This window comes from Diabrotica undecimpunctata, chromosome 10 (assembly GCF_040954645.1).
Source record: "Diabrotica undecimpunctata isolate CICGRU chromosome 10, icDiaUnde3, whole genome shotgun sequence".
Taxonomy (NCBI): domain Eukaryota; kingdom Metazoa; phylum Arthropoda; class Insecta; order Coleoptera; family Chrysomelidae; genus Diabrotica; species Diabrotica undecimpunctata.
Genome location: NC_092812.1, coordinates 22918155 through 22934015, shown reverse-complemented (window position 1 = coordinate 22934015; position 15861 = coordinate 22918155). Strand labels below are relative to the sequence as shown.

The following is a 15861-nucleotide window of genomic DNA, read 5'->3' as shown; positions in this document are numbered from 1 at the left end:
AAATAAACTTATTTTAAAGTAAAATTGTGGTTTATTCCCAACAAGAAATAGTAAATTATACTATTGTTTAATCATGTTATGCCTACAAGCTCTTTAATTTTGTTGTCCAATTTGAAGATGTCATAATTTGTCTCTAGTTCTTCTATTCCTTAGCATTTTTTATCGTTGTAACATTTCCCTTTAGCTGCTCGTATCTTTGTTTTGATTATTTTCAATGCGGCCTTTGTTAAATTATTGCAATACACGAATCTAGTTGTATAGATACGTGAATTCGCCTTAACACGTTAACAAATTACCAAAGTAGCTCCACTAAAATTGTCACGACACATAAAATAAACGAAAGAACTAAATAAAATGACAAAAGACGTCAATATAAGGAACTAAATCAAATTCCAGCTTGTAAGTAACCTTTAAAAATCTAGAGTCACAATAGAAGGTAATTATAAACAGCAAATGCTAGAAGGCAAATGGGGTATTGACGAGAAAACCCCTATTGATAAATTTGAGATGCTGATCAGAAATCTTAGAATCTTCTTAAAAATCCATGTTCTGAACAGTTGCTTCAAGTGAAAATTGAAATGTTATTTCCCACTCATCGTTTATTAAGAATACAATATGGAATAATATGCTCATTCAGTAAATATATTGTAATGTTTATAGAGCGGATTTATGAAGTATTACATCGTATGGACCTGTATTGTATAAAATATTGCATGGAATGGATTCCTTACCCCGGCTAAGAGATTTCTAATTAAGAAGAAATCTGTGCATTAGTGTCGTAAAGATTAAACATATTATTCTGTAGTTAATAAAATGTGTGGGTAATCAAACTAATTTAATTAAATTTAACTTAAATATAATATATAAAAGTTTATTTATTTTCAACGGAAACTCGTTTATTTACTTTGATCACATTACTTACTATTATTTGCTATTTTATTACTATTTAGTTAAATATATATTCGATGCATTATTTTGACGTACGTTTTTTTATTTAGATGTCGACGTAGTCGAGGAAGAGAGCGAAGAATCAAAATGGCAGGACCGAATTTCTTCAGGTTTCGACCGTCTAGTTGCCTTCGCTTCGACGGAATTGGATAAACGCCGTAGATCGACTGAAGGAACTGATAGTTGCAATACGTCACCTGATTCTGGTATCGGCCATGGACATGGAGACATTCCCCCAAGTACCATAGTTCCCCCCACAAAGCAACATTTAAAACTTAATCCTAATACTAAACCAACTCTTTTCAAAATGCCTACAAGTAAGACGTACCTTGATTCGCCGCCTATTTTAGATCAAGGTACTGACGAATTAGGCCCTCCCCGAACCCCATCCCCTTCTTCCCCTATCCGATCTAATAGCTTATCAATAAACTTTAGCCCTGAACCAGTACCTGTAGATAGAAGTCCCACTAGGTTGAATCCAGCTCTGTTAAAATACCAGAGGTACCCAGAAGATAAGAAGAAACATGACACACACTTCAAGAAAAAGTTCTACTACAGAGAGTGGAGGTACGACAGTTGGACCAAGGAAGAAAGGCACGACTGTGATTCCATCTAATGCCAAATTTTTAACCACGTAAACATGAAAGTCATTTACTGATTAGTTATACAATATGTACAGAGTGGTGTAGAGTTCAAGCCTCGAGGAATTCTGTAAATATGCAAGAGCTAAACATTTGAGATTTTGACAACGCAGTTAGACACTCTAAGGGTGTATTTTAAATATACTTCCGATATATCGAGTATTTCTTAAATAGGTGGCAAAAAAAACATACATTTTAATTAACCACCATATATTCTATTCCAGTTTTAAGTTTAAGATAATTTAAATGATTAAAAGTTGTTCAGGTTACTTGAAATATTAGTGACAATTAAAGTATATCAATTATAACGTGTTTTTCTGTAAAATTTGGAACGACCCGCGGAATTTAATGGTTAGAAAATCATGTTAAATGTGAAATCACACTTTAATCTTTTGTAATATTTTGTTTTTTCAATTTCAGATTTTGTTTATAAGCAAAATAATTACTTTAAAACGTTTCATTCATTGTAATAAGCATATTCAAATATTATTAAAACTCTTCAAAAGGTGTCTATTATATTGCCGTCTGTTTCTGGAGCTTCTTGTATACTAGAAGATACTTTTAAAATATACCTTTAGATGTTTAATATTTCTGTCGAATTACACAGAGACTATGCCGCACTGTATATATTATTATTTACATTTTAAAATATTTTATTCTTTTAAAATGAATATTGTGTTGCCTTTTCAAAAATAACAACTGCCAACATTTTAGTCTTCTATTTTAGGAAACATATTTGTAAAATTGCCTCATTGGCATGCCTCTTTTTAATTTTATTTGTTATTTTGCAAGTTATTTTTGTTAAAAGCTCAATTTTTTTGTATATGTCAATTTCATAACATTTTTATTTATTATGTATACACATATAATCGTTATTTGTTTATTCCCTGTTAAAAAAATATTTTTTCATGTTTAATTCTTGTGTTTTTATGTGGTTTTAAGGAATCATATCCGAATCGCAACTCTTGACTATAAAGATTTTAATTTATACAATTAAACTATTAAGCCCATTTTAAACGTTATTTTTTTCAACGGACCGTTTTTTTAACTGACTCGCAGGGTTGCTTAGCCAATGAATGTGTGCACCGGATGATTGCCTGATTACCGATCTTAGACGGATCCACAACTGTTGATTCTTCGCAATGAAGAATACTTGAATGAAGTTTATTTGCTTTTAATCTACTATTTAATAAAGAACATTGACGTGAATCAATGGATTTATTAATACGTTGTGTAAACTATTGGTTAAAAACTACCGCTTTATCACAATAACCAGTGTTTATACAGCAAAGAAATAAATTAGATGGAATTCTGGTAAACACTAGAATATTGTTTACTGGACTAGAATATTCAAGACGTATCGCTCGTATTCAATTCACTTTTTGGCAATTAACTTCCAAAACAGACCTAGACTTCATAATAAAAAACATGGGAGTCAGAAAACGTAGAATAAAAAAATAGCAATTCAAGATCTTTCTAGTATACTATTGTAGTATTATTTCCACTACAAGCCCCTTCCCATATCAGTTGGCCCAACGTTAGGTTGATAAGGAAATTAAATTTTAGAGAACAAAAATAAAAGCGCAGCGTAAATTTTATGTTTTAATGCATGGAACAACATTTTTGAATTTTCTAATAGAAAATATTTTATAACGTAATGAAAACTATTGATTAAACAGAATAGGATCAGAATAATAATGAATTTAAAAAAAAAACCCATAGAATATGTAATATTTACAAAAAAAAAATGTGAAAGTTTACCACTGAGTTACATCCTCTTTATTTTTAATGACATCCACAATTCTTCGAGGCACAGTTTTCACCAAGTTCGGGGACAAGTCGGGGCTGTTAGAAACCCATTCCAGAAGTGGTATGCCATGGTCTTCAATCCATTTTTAACTCTTTTTTGAGGTATGACAACCTGCGCCGTTCTGTTAGTAGACAAAATCTTCCGCTGCTGTTAAACGGTGTTTCATAGGTAAAAAAAATTCTTTTAAAATATTCAAATATTTATCCGTGTTTACAATCCCATCAATAAAATGTAACTTACCCACACCTTTAGGCGACATGCTATCCCAGATCATGACAGATGCAGGAAATTTGACTTTTCTCTTCAGACATCTCATTGCAACTGAGTCCAATCTTTATGCTCTTTTGACCATCTTAGTTTATTTTTCTTTTGTCGTAATGTTAAAAGTGGCTTTTCCTTAGCCTAAAATAAAATTTTAGGCTAAGTACTTTGTAAGTTACAAATCCTACTTTGTGGGCCTCTCTGTGATATGTTGATCTAGAAATGTGTCTTCCAATAACGTCACTGCATAAATAATAAATATAAATAAATATAAATAAAAATGCCATATTAATTAATATGGGAACTTATAAAAACATGCAGAGTATAATTTGTTTATGGTAATCGACTTAAACTGCAAATTCCATAGATGGGCCAACTGATATGGGAAGGGGCTCGTATACCTTGTTATTACTTGTTCAAATCTATCTATTGGAATCTGACAAAAGCCCATGCATTGGTTACTTTACAATCAAATTTGCTGCTACAGGAACTGAATTTGTTTGTCGGACTGAATGAGCTGAAACGAGCATATGTTACGTGACGGACTAGCTTTTGGAGATTGGAGAGAAATGATGGTTACCTAATAAAATTTAAAAAAAAAAGAATACTTTTTGTGATAAGAAAGATGTCGCAAGTGTGAGCATGACTTGTAACTTCATAGTGCAGTAGTAGGCAGCGAAGACTTTATACACAACAGATTACAGAAGTGAGAAAAGCTTAGAGATCGCATATAATGACAGTTGGAAAAGAAGAAGAGCTGAAAGAAGATTTGACAGACCTTGCAGATATGAGCGGGACTTGTAACATCATAGTGCAAAAGTGGGAGCGTCTCAACCAGCGAAGACTTTACACAAAACAAATGACAGAAATAACAGTCTCTGACATATCGCATAGAATAACAGACGGAAAAGAAGTGCTAAAAGACGATTTGACAGGAATCACCATTTTGTGAGCGTGCCTTGTCACGTCAGAGAGTAAGCGCCTCAACCAGCCACCGTGATACGCAGTGTACACTAGTGCTCAAAATTCTGGAAACTTTACAAAAATTTTAGTTTTGTTATCAGCATTTCCCTTTTTCGCAAGACTTATGTTATAAGTTTATCTATAATTTCATTGCATCGTTTTATGCTTCTACTTAGTATTTAATATATATTTTAAGAGGAAAAACCCTCTAAAATTTTAAAAATAAATAAAACAGACTCGATTCTGTGAGGCATGAAGTTCACGAAACGAGCCAAATCTTCTGGTGTAATAACTCTAAACCAGTTTTGAATAATGGCTTACTTGGGTTTCGGCGTGATACTAGCACTTTTAGCCATAAGTGTTCTATTGGATTTAGATCGGGACTATTTCTAGACCAAGGCAGGACAGTAACGCCATGGTTTCTCAACCATTCCATGAAAGTCTTAGCCGTATGACAAATTGCTCCATCCTGCTGGAAGATGCATTGTTGGGCATCCTCTTCAAACAAATCTCAGATATTCGGCAGCAGTTTGGCTTGGAGTATCTCTTCCTGATATGTTTTTGCATTAATATTGCTCCCTATTATTGCTAAACGTCCAACTCCATTAGTGGTCATACAAGCCCATAACATGACACTCACAGGATGCTTCATAGTGACCGTAGTACACTGGGGCAAAAGGTCTACCCCTGGTCGGCGGCGAACCAACTTCACTCCGTCACTCCCAAAGATCGAGATTCTGGTTTCATCACTTACTCCATTGTTCTTCTGTCCACCCTCTGTGTGCCCAAGCCCAATCAATGCATTTTTGCCTTTGTTTTTTGTTCAGGAACGGCTTCTTTCTAGGAGTTCGTACTCGCAATCCATTTTCACACAACGTTCTTCTGATAGTGCGGTCCGATATTTATAAGCCAGTTGATTTAACAATAGCATGAACTTCTTTCTTTCTTTACTAAGTTTCCAGTGTTATGATAACGTTTACAAACTTTTATTACACCTGATTTTGTTGCTCCATCACCCAATGTGTTTTTTCCCACGTTAACCAAATTTTCTCACACTAAAGTGACCCATGTACTACTAACAGTAATACATGCCTTAAAATAGTCCTGTTTCATGACAAAAAACAAGAGAAACATTCATTTAGGAGTGCTAAGAAAGAAAGATAGACGCCACTGAAATGTTCCGTTGGAGAAGAATGTTGCGAATTCCGTGGACCGACCACACAACACAAATAATTCAATTTTAAACGGCTCTGCAGCAAAGTCCATCTCCAAATATGAAAAGAGGAAGCTGTCCAAGCTATTCTAATAAAATGCAGTAGATACATTTATGTAATATCTTTTATGTCCAGGTGTTGTGCTTCGGCTACAGTCGAGATCCATTTCAGCAAAGACGAAACAAAACGTTTAGTGTTGTAGTAACATACTTTAATCGAATTACAGACTCCTCTCGCGGGTCACCAAATCAACTAGTCGCCTTTTTATCTAGCTGCTATGTACTTGGAGGTTTTGTTTAGTCTATATTGGATAGAACTTGACTAGAAGATTCCTTTTCGCTGTAAGAGTATAATTTTAGTTTTCAAATACATGTGCAATTAAACATGTTCAAAATTTAACACTTTCGTGGGTAAGTGGTTAGTGTTCTCGTAAGGCAGACTGTAGATTTTATCATGCACCGGAGTTAATTCATGAGTGCAAGACAACGACTGCATTTTTGTGTTCATAAATTAAGGGAATTTATTATTGGTAATTTTTATTTAAATTATCGAACGTGTTGGAAGTTTTAAGATTTGGCAATTCTAGCTTTTGATTAGATCTAGAGCGATATTATTTTTAGCTATATTAGTGTTGTTCTAAACATTTGAAAAAAGTGAACCTAATTTTTTAAATAAAAATTTCCCAAATTACAGGTAAATACTTGCTTATTCTCCAAATTTTTCTTTTCAAAAGTGTTCTTTGAAGGCATTGTAAATCATATTGTTTTATACGTGTCTTGTCTACTACCAAATATAAATGAACATTTTTAGAATTTAGTTCTATTATTTAATACAGACGGGGCCAAACTTTTTAAGAGGAGGATCAGATAAAATAAAAAATTATCTAGACGAGCTAAAAAAGTTAATAATACAAATAATTTTTTAAGTCCTAAACTTTACTTTTGATTAAGTTATGAACAAAGTAGTGAGTTTGACGTTTTTATTGTTTATTTAAAAATAGTTCCATTAAAAAATTGATGAATTTCCAGATGAGAGTATTTCTGTCCTATCTCATACTATACATTTTAACTGTCAAACTGTTTGGCTTCCCATAAAATTGGATGTTGTTCATATTCGTCAATTAACTGCAAGCACTGTTCTTTACTCCACTCCATTCTTTTTAAAAAAATCTTGAATTAAACAATTTTTAATAAAATCAATCTGTACAATGTACGGGCACAACCACTACATTCTCAGATACCGTTCAAACCGAACAAATTGACGCGTTAATATTTTTTGATATCCAGAAACCGACTGCTGACGGATAGGATTCGTGTGGGTTAACTTTATGTGGGTACACATACAGACCTGAGCATTTTTTGCGCACACAGAGTGCGAATAAATTTGCTCGTCAGTACGGGCCTTAACACGTTCAATGCCGATAAGAATGTTGAGGGAGTATCGAAAAACCTGTACTAGTTTATTACTAATATGGACATAAAAAATATCATAATTATATACATTTTGAAGTATATATATGTCAAACAGTATTTTGAACCTTGACTCACAAGTTGAGTCATAGGCCTTTGAGAATGTATCCACACATACAGGCCGATGACTCAACAGTTGAGTCATATAGCTAAACCAATATTACAATCTAAATTTAGGAATAAAAACAACATACATCAATCATATAAACTTATATTGCATATTAAACAACAACGAATTTAAAAAACCATGACAAATGTTTAATTGATAGTATGAAATACTCTGAAGCAGTCTCCAAGGCAAAGCCCAGGCTTATCGGGACACAAAGCACCAAAAATAGAGTGTTTTTACGTATATTATTTTCATAGCATACTCTACATCTCCTCCTTATTTGTCTTCCCTTGGGATCAGAATGGTATTTTTCCGGAAGGTGAATAGTAGAGCTCTGAAGATTATTTTTTTTTGTACATCTGCCGGTTTTTCCTCAAATTCTGATAGTTAAATCTTTATAATTTCATGCCGAAAATCATAATAGGAGAGATTTTTGTTATTATAGTGTTTGTAATAGGAGTGTTTGTTGAATAAATGGAAACTGTTTAGTAACATCGTTGACATTATATGAATGCCAAGTTTTTTGTACAATCTAATCGTTTTCCGTTCACTGACATAATATGACAACATCTGATCTTTCCGGTCAATCCCTGACATGTATTTGTTATACTGCACAATAGCATTCGGCTTTTTGATCATCTGTCTTCTCTTGTTCTGTAGACTAATCATTTCACCGCTAAATTCTGTAAAAATAAAATAAAATTCTCTCTTGTCACGCCACTTTCCTATTGCGACTCCGTCAGCATATTTAGTTGTAACTCCCCCTTTAGCCAATTTTATGTTTTGTGTCGGGTTTCCTTTTCTGTTTAATCTTAACGTTCCTATTAAGTAAGTTTTTTATCAAAGTTCTTTACTGAGAGCAAGGCTGTTGTAATAATTGTCCATAAACAATGAATGCTCTTGATCAAAATAATTTCCCATCAATGAAAATACTACATGAGCGACATGCCCCATGTCTCCCTGTATATCTTTCTCTGCTCCACTGTATATTCTTAATTTTAATGTAAGTCCATCTGGTTCAGTTAACATATACAGTGTTATTCCAAATTTATGTTGCTTGTTCTTGATATATTGTCTAAATGCTAAGTGCCCTCGCCAAAGTACAATTGACTCGTCTAAGGAAAGCTGTTTATTTGGATAATAAATTTGGTCAATTCGTTCGTTAAAAAAATCCTGTAGCCACCTAATCTTATTCAGGCGATCGTTATAACATGGCTGGCCTACTTGTGGTCAATTCAAACATCTTAAGATTGTAAGAAAACGATTTCTACTCATAGACTGTCTAAAACATGGAAGATTGTATAAGTTATCTGTTTTCCAATAATCTTCAATACGGTTCAATTAAATATTGCCCATGTGCAACCATTAATCCAAAAATACTTTTAGTGATGAAACGGTTAACGGTTTCCAGGTGGTGATTCTGGAGTGCTCTTTTGTTTTTTCGCTCAAAAATTGGAAAAAGTCATACGGGTTACCTGTAAGTAATCTTGTTTTTAGCCCAGGATTACCAGAAAATTGAAAATAATTAAAATTTTGTAAATCACTCCCATAACAGCACATTATGTATGTTACGTATATTTTCATTTGAACGAGCATGGGACTCGTTAATATTTTCTAAATTAGTTTCGTCTACGGCTTCTTCTTCGTAGGGACTTAGCCCATCATCATCTGGTTCATAGTCACTCCCACTTTCTGAAAATCGATATTACTATCAGATGAATTCAGCAATTCTTCTAACTGTTCTTCAGATAAATTACATAGATTTATAGTTTTTTTATAGTCCTTTCAAGCACTTTTAGGTCTAGATGGTCCTGCAATTTCACCGTCACTATCAAATGCACTTCACAAACTATTTGAAAACCAGAACTGTAAATATCTTTTAAAAATATCTAGCAATAGGCCGACATAAAATACACAACACTTCTTGAAGGTCTAAGCTATACTGAATCAATTATGTCTTACGGTACACTTGACCCAAGAATTGAGTCATCGGTCTGTAAGTAGAAATCGTCATGACTCAACTCTTGACTCATCGTCAGTCAAAGAGTTAATATGATGTGCGGAATGACATGAAGGAAGCTCTTCTAGTGATTTTTTTCACCTAATTGCTTAATTGTTCAGGTTACCTAATTTTTCTTTTTGAGACAAAATTTACGTTAGTATATTTAAATATTTAAAAAGGTATATGGTCTCTAGTCAACTATATTCTGTATTCTTTAGTTTAATTATTATCTTCAACTGGATTGGTCGCTATCTTGTAGGTTATTAGTAAAAAATATTTGATATAGATAAACAGTTAAAAAAATTTAAGTGCCAAAAAGGCTGAATGGGTTGCCAAAAATTAAAGCTCTCTGTCATATGCGAAAGAATAGTGTACAATTGTATTCATTATCACTGCCTTTAACACATGTTATTTCTAAATTATTGAACGAGCATTAATTTATTCGTGTATAAAAATGTATATTATTTATAAAATAAAAATCATTTGTAAATATAAATACTTAGTAATAAATGAAAAATTAGTACAACTTTTGTATATAGGTTTAGTGAAATTTAAGACGTTTTAGGTAAATTAATTATACTGAGTATTTCCAGTTTGGCGTTTTTTAAATTATAGAGCATACATGGTAGCAGTATAGTTAGGTTACTAAACTAATTCAATTTTCTTTATAACAATTAGTATTTTTTTGTGCAAGTATTTTCCACTGCCACTTTTTATTGTACGTAAAATGTATAACACCAATAACTGTCAAAAAGCTCGGAAGCGTCTTTCTGGGTTTGATCACAAATATCGAGGGTTTTAATAATTCTTTCAATGACTGAATTTATTTCTGCTGGAATTAACACACAAAGTAAATTGATACCCTTATACTTACATAATCTTCATAACTAATTATTTGATACCTCTAGTCAACTTTGAATACACCAGTAAAATTTGTAATAAACGCTCCAAATCGAAAACAAACATTTTAAAACACAAAACTGTCTCAAAATCTAGATGGCACTTCGAAAACGATATGTTGGCAAATACATGCTAAACGGAGCGTAGAGAAAATGTAGAAATAGTCTCGTTAAGAAACCTTCAGAATGGTTCGGGTTCAATTATCAAGTAATTTCGTTTAGACGAGTAGAAATATTATTTTTAAAATAGTATTCCTATGTGTTTTGATGTCTTTGATTGTTAAATTCTTGTACAACTTCAGTTATGCGTTCTGGTTGCATTTCCTTGCATTCTTTCTGACTGCTTTTGAAGTACATTTATGTATCTGCCCCACTTTTTCAAAGTATGTTGAATATATGTGGGTTTTGCATAATTTCTCTTCTATATTATCTATTAGGTTTAATGGGAATCTAGACTGAAACACTCTTAGGGTGTTCAGCCAAGATATTCGCCTTATCTTTTAGACTCTTTCCATACTCCTTCTGCTCTCTATTTAGCCTTATGTTATGAGCATATGTTCTATTTTTCTCTATGCATTATATGTCCGAGATAATTCACTTAAATTGTTATTTCATCTTCTTTTTCTCTAACGGAATCTGTTCTATATATATATTTCGTTTTTTTTTTAATCCGTGGGTTCTACAGTTCTACACCTGTCATTCTACATTATTTTATAACTCCTGGGGACTTTGGCAGACTGCTTATATAAGCTCTGCGCTAACACCGAAGAAACCTTTTATTTGGTTCTGGTATACTCGAAGCTCTCAATGCAATATCGAACCCTCCCTTAGCCATCACACGTTCTACAGAATCTGCTTTATTTTACTAAAGGTTCGCCTGTAGGACCCTGATTGTGGTCATTGTTAAGCAACCAATCTGCAATTATTGACATATTTGCATCTCTTGTCTTGTTCTCGATAGGTCCTAGATATCCATAGGACGTTTCCTATTAGCCGTGGGGACTTGCCGTGTCGGGGATGAGAATTTGACAACCCAGTTTGTTCAATGTTGAGAAAAAGTGAACTACAGCTTTCTTAAGTTATATCGTAAAGTTATATGCCGCTATATATTCCATCGATGTTCATTTACTAACGTTTTTCAATATAATAATTTCAGCCAATAATCCCGTTTAACTAGTTTTTCTTATGGTATAACGTTTCCGTCTCCTTTCGAAGGTTGGCGATTCAAATGGCAACTGTAGCCCTGGAAACTGTTACACGAAAGATTTCTGTGGATGTGCGGTCAAATCATCTCCTCAAGTCTTTCAGCCACGAGTTCTGGCGTCTTCCAACTGATCTTTTGCCCTGAACTTTACCTTCCAATATGATTTGGAGTAATTCATATCTTTCACCTCTCAACACATGACCCAAGTATTGTATTTCTCTCTCTTTGATTATGCTGCGTAATTCTTTTTGTTAACTCATGCGCCGAAGTACCACACCATTCTCAGAAATTAAGACATTTAGTACCATTCAACTTCTGCTATTTATTTCTACGAATTGAATGGGAATGGGACACAGAATGAGAAAACGACTCAAGACACACATGAAAGAGTTTTGTCGGTGTTGAACAATTTAGAAATTTGTATGTTCTTGTAGGTTTGAAGTCACACTTTAACCTATGAGATTTATTGGTTTTCTTATGCTAGCTACTTTCGAATACTCTCATAGATGTATTAGATATATTCGTCAGCTTAAAATGTTGTGAAATTTCTCCTTTAGCTGTAACGAGAAGGATTTTTAAACTATAAAACCAAGAGATATATTAAAATATGTTGATTAATTTGGTTAATTACAACTAGAAATAAATAAATCTTAATTTTTTTAATTGTACAAATGTACCGAAGATTTTGTGAAAGCCCAGTTGAAATTGTTTTTAAATTTAATTTTGTTTGTTTTATTTTTTTACTATGGACTCCTGCAGCTTTTGGGCAAGTGGTTCTTAATGTCTGCTTGTAGGGAATGTATCACCCGTTAACACCATACGTAACCGTATATCCTCTGTATGAGATGTACAGAGTAAGCTACTTCATTCTACGATATAAAGAACGATACTTTGGTTACAATTTTTGTTTATTTTTTTAAAGCGTATATCTGTGTTTAATACAATATTTTATAATAATAGTAAAGTATAAAAAATAGTAAAACCGATACTTTGGTCAGTAGTAGCTTTTTGACAGGGCTTATTATCTTTTTTAATAACAATTTTATAAATATTGAATCGGCAAACTTCTCGGTTGTAATGTGGGGCATACATATCTAGATAATTGTTTGGACATCTACCAATTTACTTGCAACTTATATTTTGGTATTTATCTTATTTTTTCCAGCTTCAATATCTTTTTCTTTTTTCTTGCAAATCTGCTCTACTTTCAAAACTATTCGATTATTCTTTTGAATTAGACCTTCAATCACAAATGTACGTAATCGTTTCTCAAAATAATCTTCAGTGTCATCCGTGTTTGATATTTATGGGGTGAGTTGTAACTATTGGACATAGACAAAAATCAGATTATTTGGACCAAATATACTCATTAGACCATATATTCTTTAATAAAATGTTACTGTGAAAAAAAATGTCTGCCAAGTACCAATATTCCGTTATATTTTCTAATCAAAATCACCAAGTTTCGTTGAAAAAAGTTTCGACTCAATTTTATCATCAAGATTCATTCACTTGACGACTCCTGTAAGCTATTTTGTAAAATTGTAAATATAATTATGATCCCTGTCTAGAGTTGTGTCTCTTCAGATTTTAATAAAAATTTGGAAGTCTACAGTGAAATAATACTCAAAAAAGCGATATAATTGGCCAAATAGCTTTATTTGATCCAATTAACCTAACCCTAATCTATGTTCGAACAGTTATAACACTCTGATTAGAAATCCCAAAATTTGCAATAAATACTTTATTAGTATAACACAAATTTCAGTTGGTGTGGTGTGATCCGTTTGGACAGCAATGTGTTTTTGTGCAATTTGAACGCAGGTGTATGGGGCCTATAAGGTACTCTGGGGATCATAAACTCGAATCTGCCGAAAGCTCTCTCCACTTCAGATGTCTATGATGGTGAAGATCTCACGTAACTGTTTTCTTAATTCTAACATTCCTACAGCATTGACAAATTTAGCAACACTGCCATTTACTCATGTGTTCCGAATAGTTTTATTGTAGCTTTCGAGGTCTATGAATTGACAGGCCCTGTACATGATTGAGTTATGAAAAACAATGTTGATTTTTTCGTCACTTTTATATCGGTTTGTTTGCTTTGATGAACTCGTTTTTTTTATTAATTTATTATAATTTAGTTGCGAAACAGTTTGAATGATTAATTTTTTGTATTATTTTAGTTTGAATTAATTCTATATGCAGTATATTTGACATAAAACATTTGAGATGTCAAAGAAAAGACATCAGAGCTAATGAAATAATACAGGTTGAGTAATTGTCGTTTTACATATATAAAAAGACATTCGATAAATTCAATTCAAAACGATTTTAAGCTTTAAGAGCAGATATTAAGTCAAGAGGATATATATATTAAAGGTGCTTATTTTTATTATAGATACTAAAGTATCTTCTATTTTTATTTCTTCCAGTTTACTCTGTGCATTGTTAAGGGTAAAATTTTGTGCATTTGTCTTTTTTTACTTTGTGTATTATGTAAGTTTATCTTTATTAACAATTATTTTCATGTTGTTACATTACTTATGTTATAGTCTATTTTTTTAGCCGTATGTTAACAATTTTTGAACAGTTTTGTTTATAATATTTTATTTCTTCTTCATGTCTTTATTTTCAGTTTGTTATATTTTCCATTTTAATTATTTTCATCGTCAGTATACAACCAAAGGTGAATTTTACCAATGTCTTATTACAGTATTGTACAAGGACATGACACACTTTAAATATTTTGTACAATTTTTGTAAACTAATAATAAATTCTTTTGGAATATACGTTGAATTTATTTGCTGGTTTTCCAAATTCTATTCACGGGTATATTTAAAGAGTGGTAAGTTCTTACAAAATTCTTAAACACCAAAGTTTTATATATTTTGATTTCATCCCTCATTTTATATTTTTAGTTCTGAAATGTGAAAATAGTAAAACATATTTTTGGGATAACCAATATTACTATTTTGAATGTGAATAAGACTAGGAATAGAATTGTATGTTTATGAATAAGTCGGTAAATATGGTATCACATACTGCCCATTATTTAATAAAATGTATATGTACTAAATGGCTTTTTTTATTTATTTGACTACATAGTTTTTCTTTATTACCCTTTTCAACATAAAATCCTATCGAATTTACTATACAACAGAATGCTTCCCTACGCCGAAAAAACAGTAATACGACCTAATACGTAATAAATCAATAACTGATCAAATTTTCGCCGTAAGACAGAATATTGGGAAAACCTTAGAATTTGTCGTCGACACCAAATACAAATGAGGAGTTTGCTGTAAAAAGGATGTAGCTCCATATTTAGACCGTTTTGGGTGGAAACATATGCCATAATTAAAAAAAAAAAATGGCGGATTGACTGGTATAGGAACGATGCAGATCTGATAATAAATGAAGGAAATACGTCCTTATGGATCTGCCTCTTCACTCATTTTTTGCAAGAAGGTGCAGCTCCGGACCTGCATCCTTTTTGCACCTAACGATTGTAAATGTTCGGTGATTTTCATGGAATGCAAGATCATCTTCTGTTGGCGCTGGGCCGGCAGGGCAGCTGATTTGTTTTGACTTCTTAGTCGCTATTAATACTGCGTGGCGTGCGTTTTCATGCGGTTTAATTGTTAGTGTAAAAATTTAACGTGTAAAAATACTTTATAAAGCTGGGTAAGCTGTCCAAACGAGTTTGTAGACATGCTTTTGGTTCAATCCACGGCATATCAAGAAGGCGTGTAGATCTCATTGCCCAAATGAGACTTTTCGTGACAGAGATATTGCAGCGCCACCTAGTAACAATGGAAAGCATAACGAAACACTCAGAAATGTGAACATGCACATCCAGAGCTTTCCAAGGCGTCAATCGCATTATATTAGAAACAAATTCCCGTCGATTCTATTTATCTCCAGATCTATTTACATTTATCTAAATGTAAAGAAGATGCATCAACTCTATTTGAAACTTCAACACCACAATAACTCAACAGAGCGGACAGGGAAGGCTTTCCTAGTGGTAATTCTGTTAAATAAATATGATTTATGTAGCCATCAGCTTTTAAAAATTTACAGTTGGCCCTCAGCTGAGGAAAAGTGCGATAATCCAGAAGTGATTTAGATAAAAGATATTTTTTGTAAGCTTTCTTTTTCTCAACTATCAGGTCTTTCAACTCTGGAGAGAACCAAGAAGGGAATCTACGTTTTGAATACCTGTTTAGGGGGATAAATAATTCTACAGCTAAGTAAACTATATAATAAAAAATATTCACAATTGAATTCAATGGTTTTCCTAAAAATAAATTATCCAAACAAAACTGTGACAAAAA

The 15861-nt window shown here is 32.6% G+C and overlaps 2 protein-coding genes across 4 annotated transcripts in view; one reads left to right on the top strand and one right to left on the bottom strand.

The window, feature by feature from the left end:
- The window catches only part of gpp (DOT1 like histone lysine methyltransferase grappa), a 131360-nt gene extending 118918 nt beyond the window's left edge, over window positions 1-12442 (top strand). For 2 of the 3 annotated variants that reach the window (XM_072546016.1, XM_072546015.1), the window contains exon 9: window positions 999-12442. In XM_072546016.1, the coding sequence (XP_072402117.1) occupies window positions 999-1564 (566 nt within the window). In that variant the 3' untranslated portion in view covers window positions 1565-12442. The remainder of the gene's footprint in view (window positions 1-998) is intronic. The other variant, XM_072546017.1, reaches the window with a different exon arrangement.
- The window catches only part of LOC140452009 (lachesin-like), a 461558-nt gene that overhangs the window by 323 nt on the left and 445374 nt on the right, over window positions 1-15861 (bottom strand). The window lies entirely within an intron of this gene.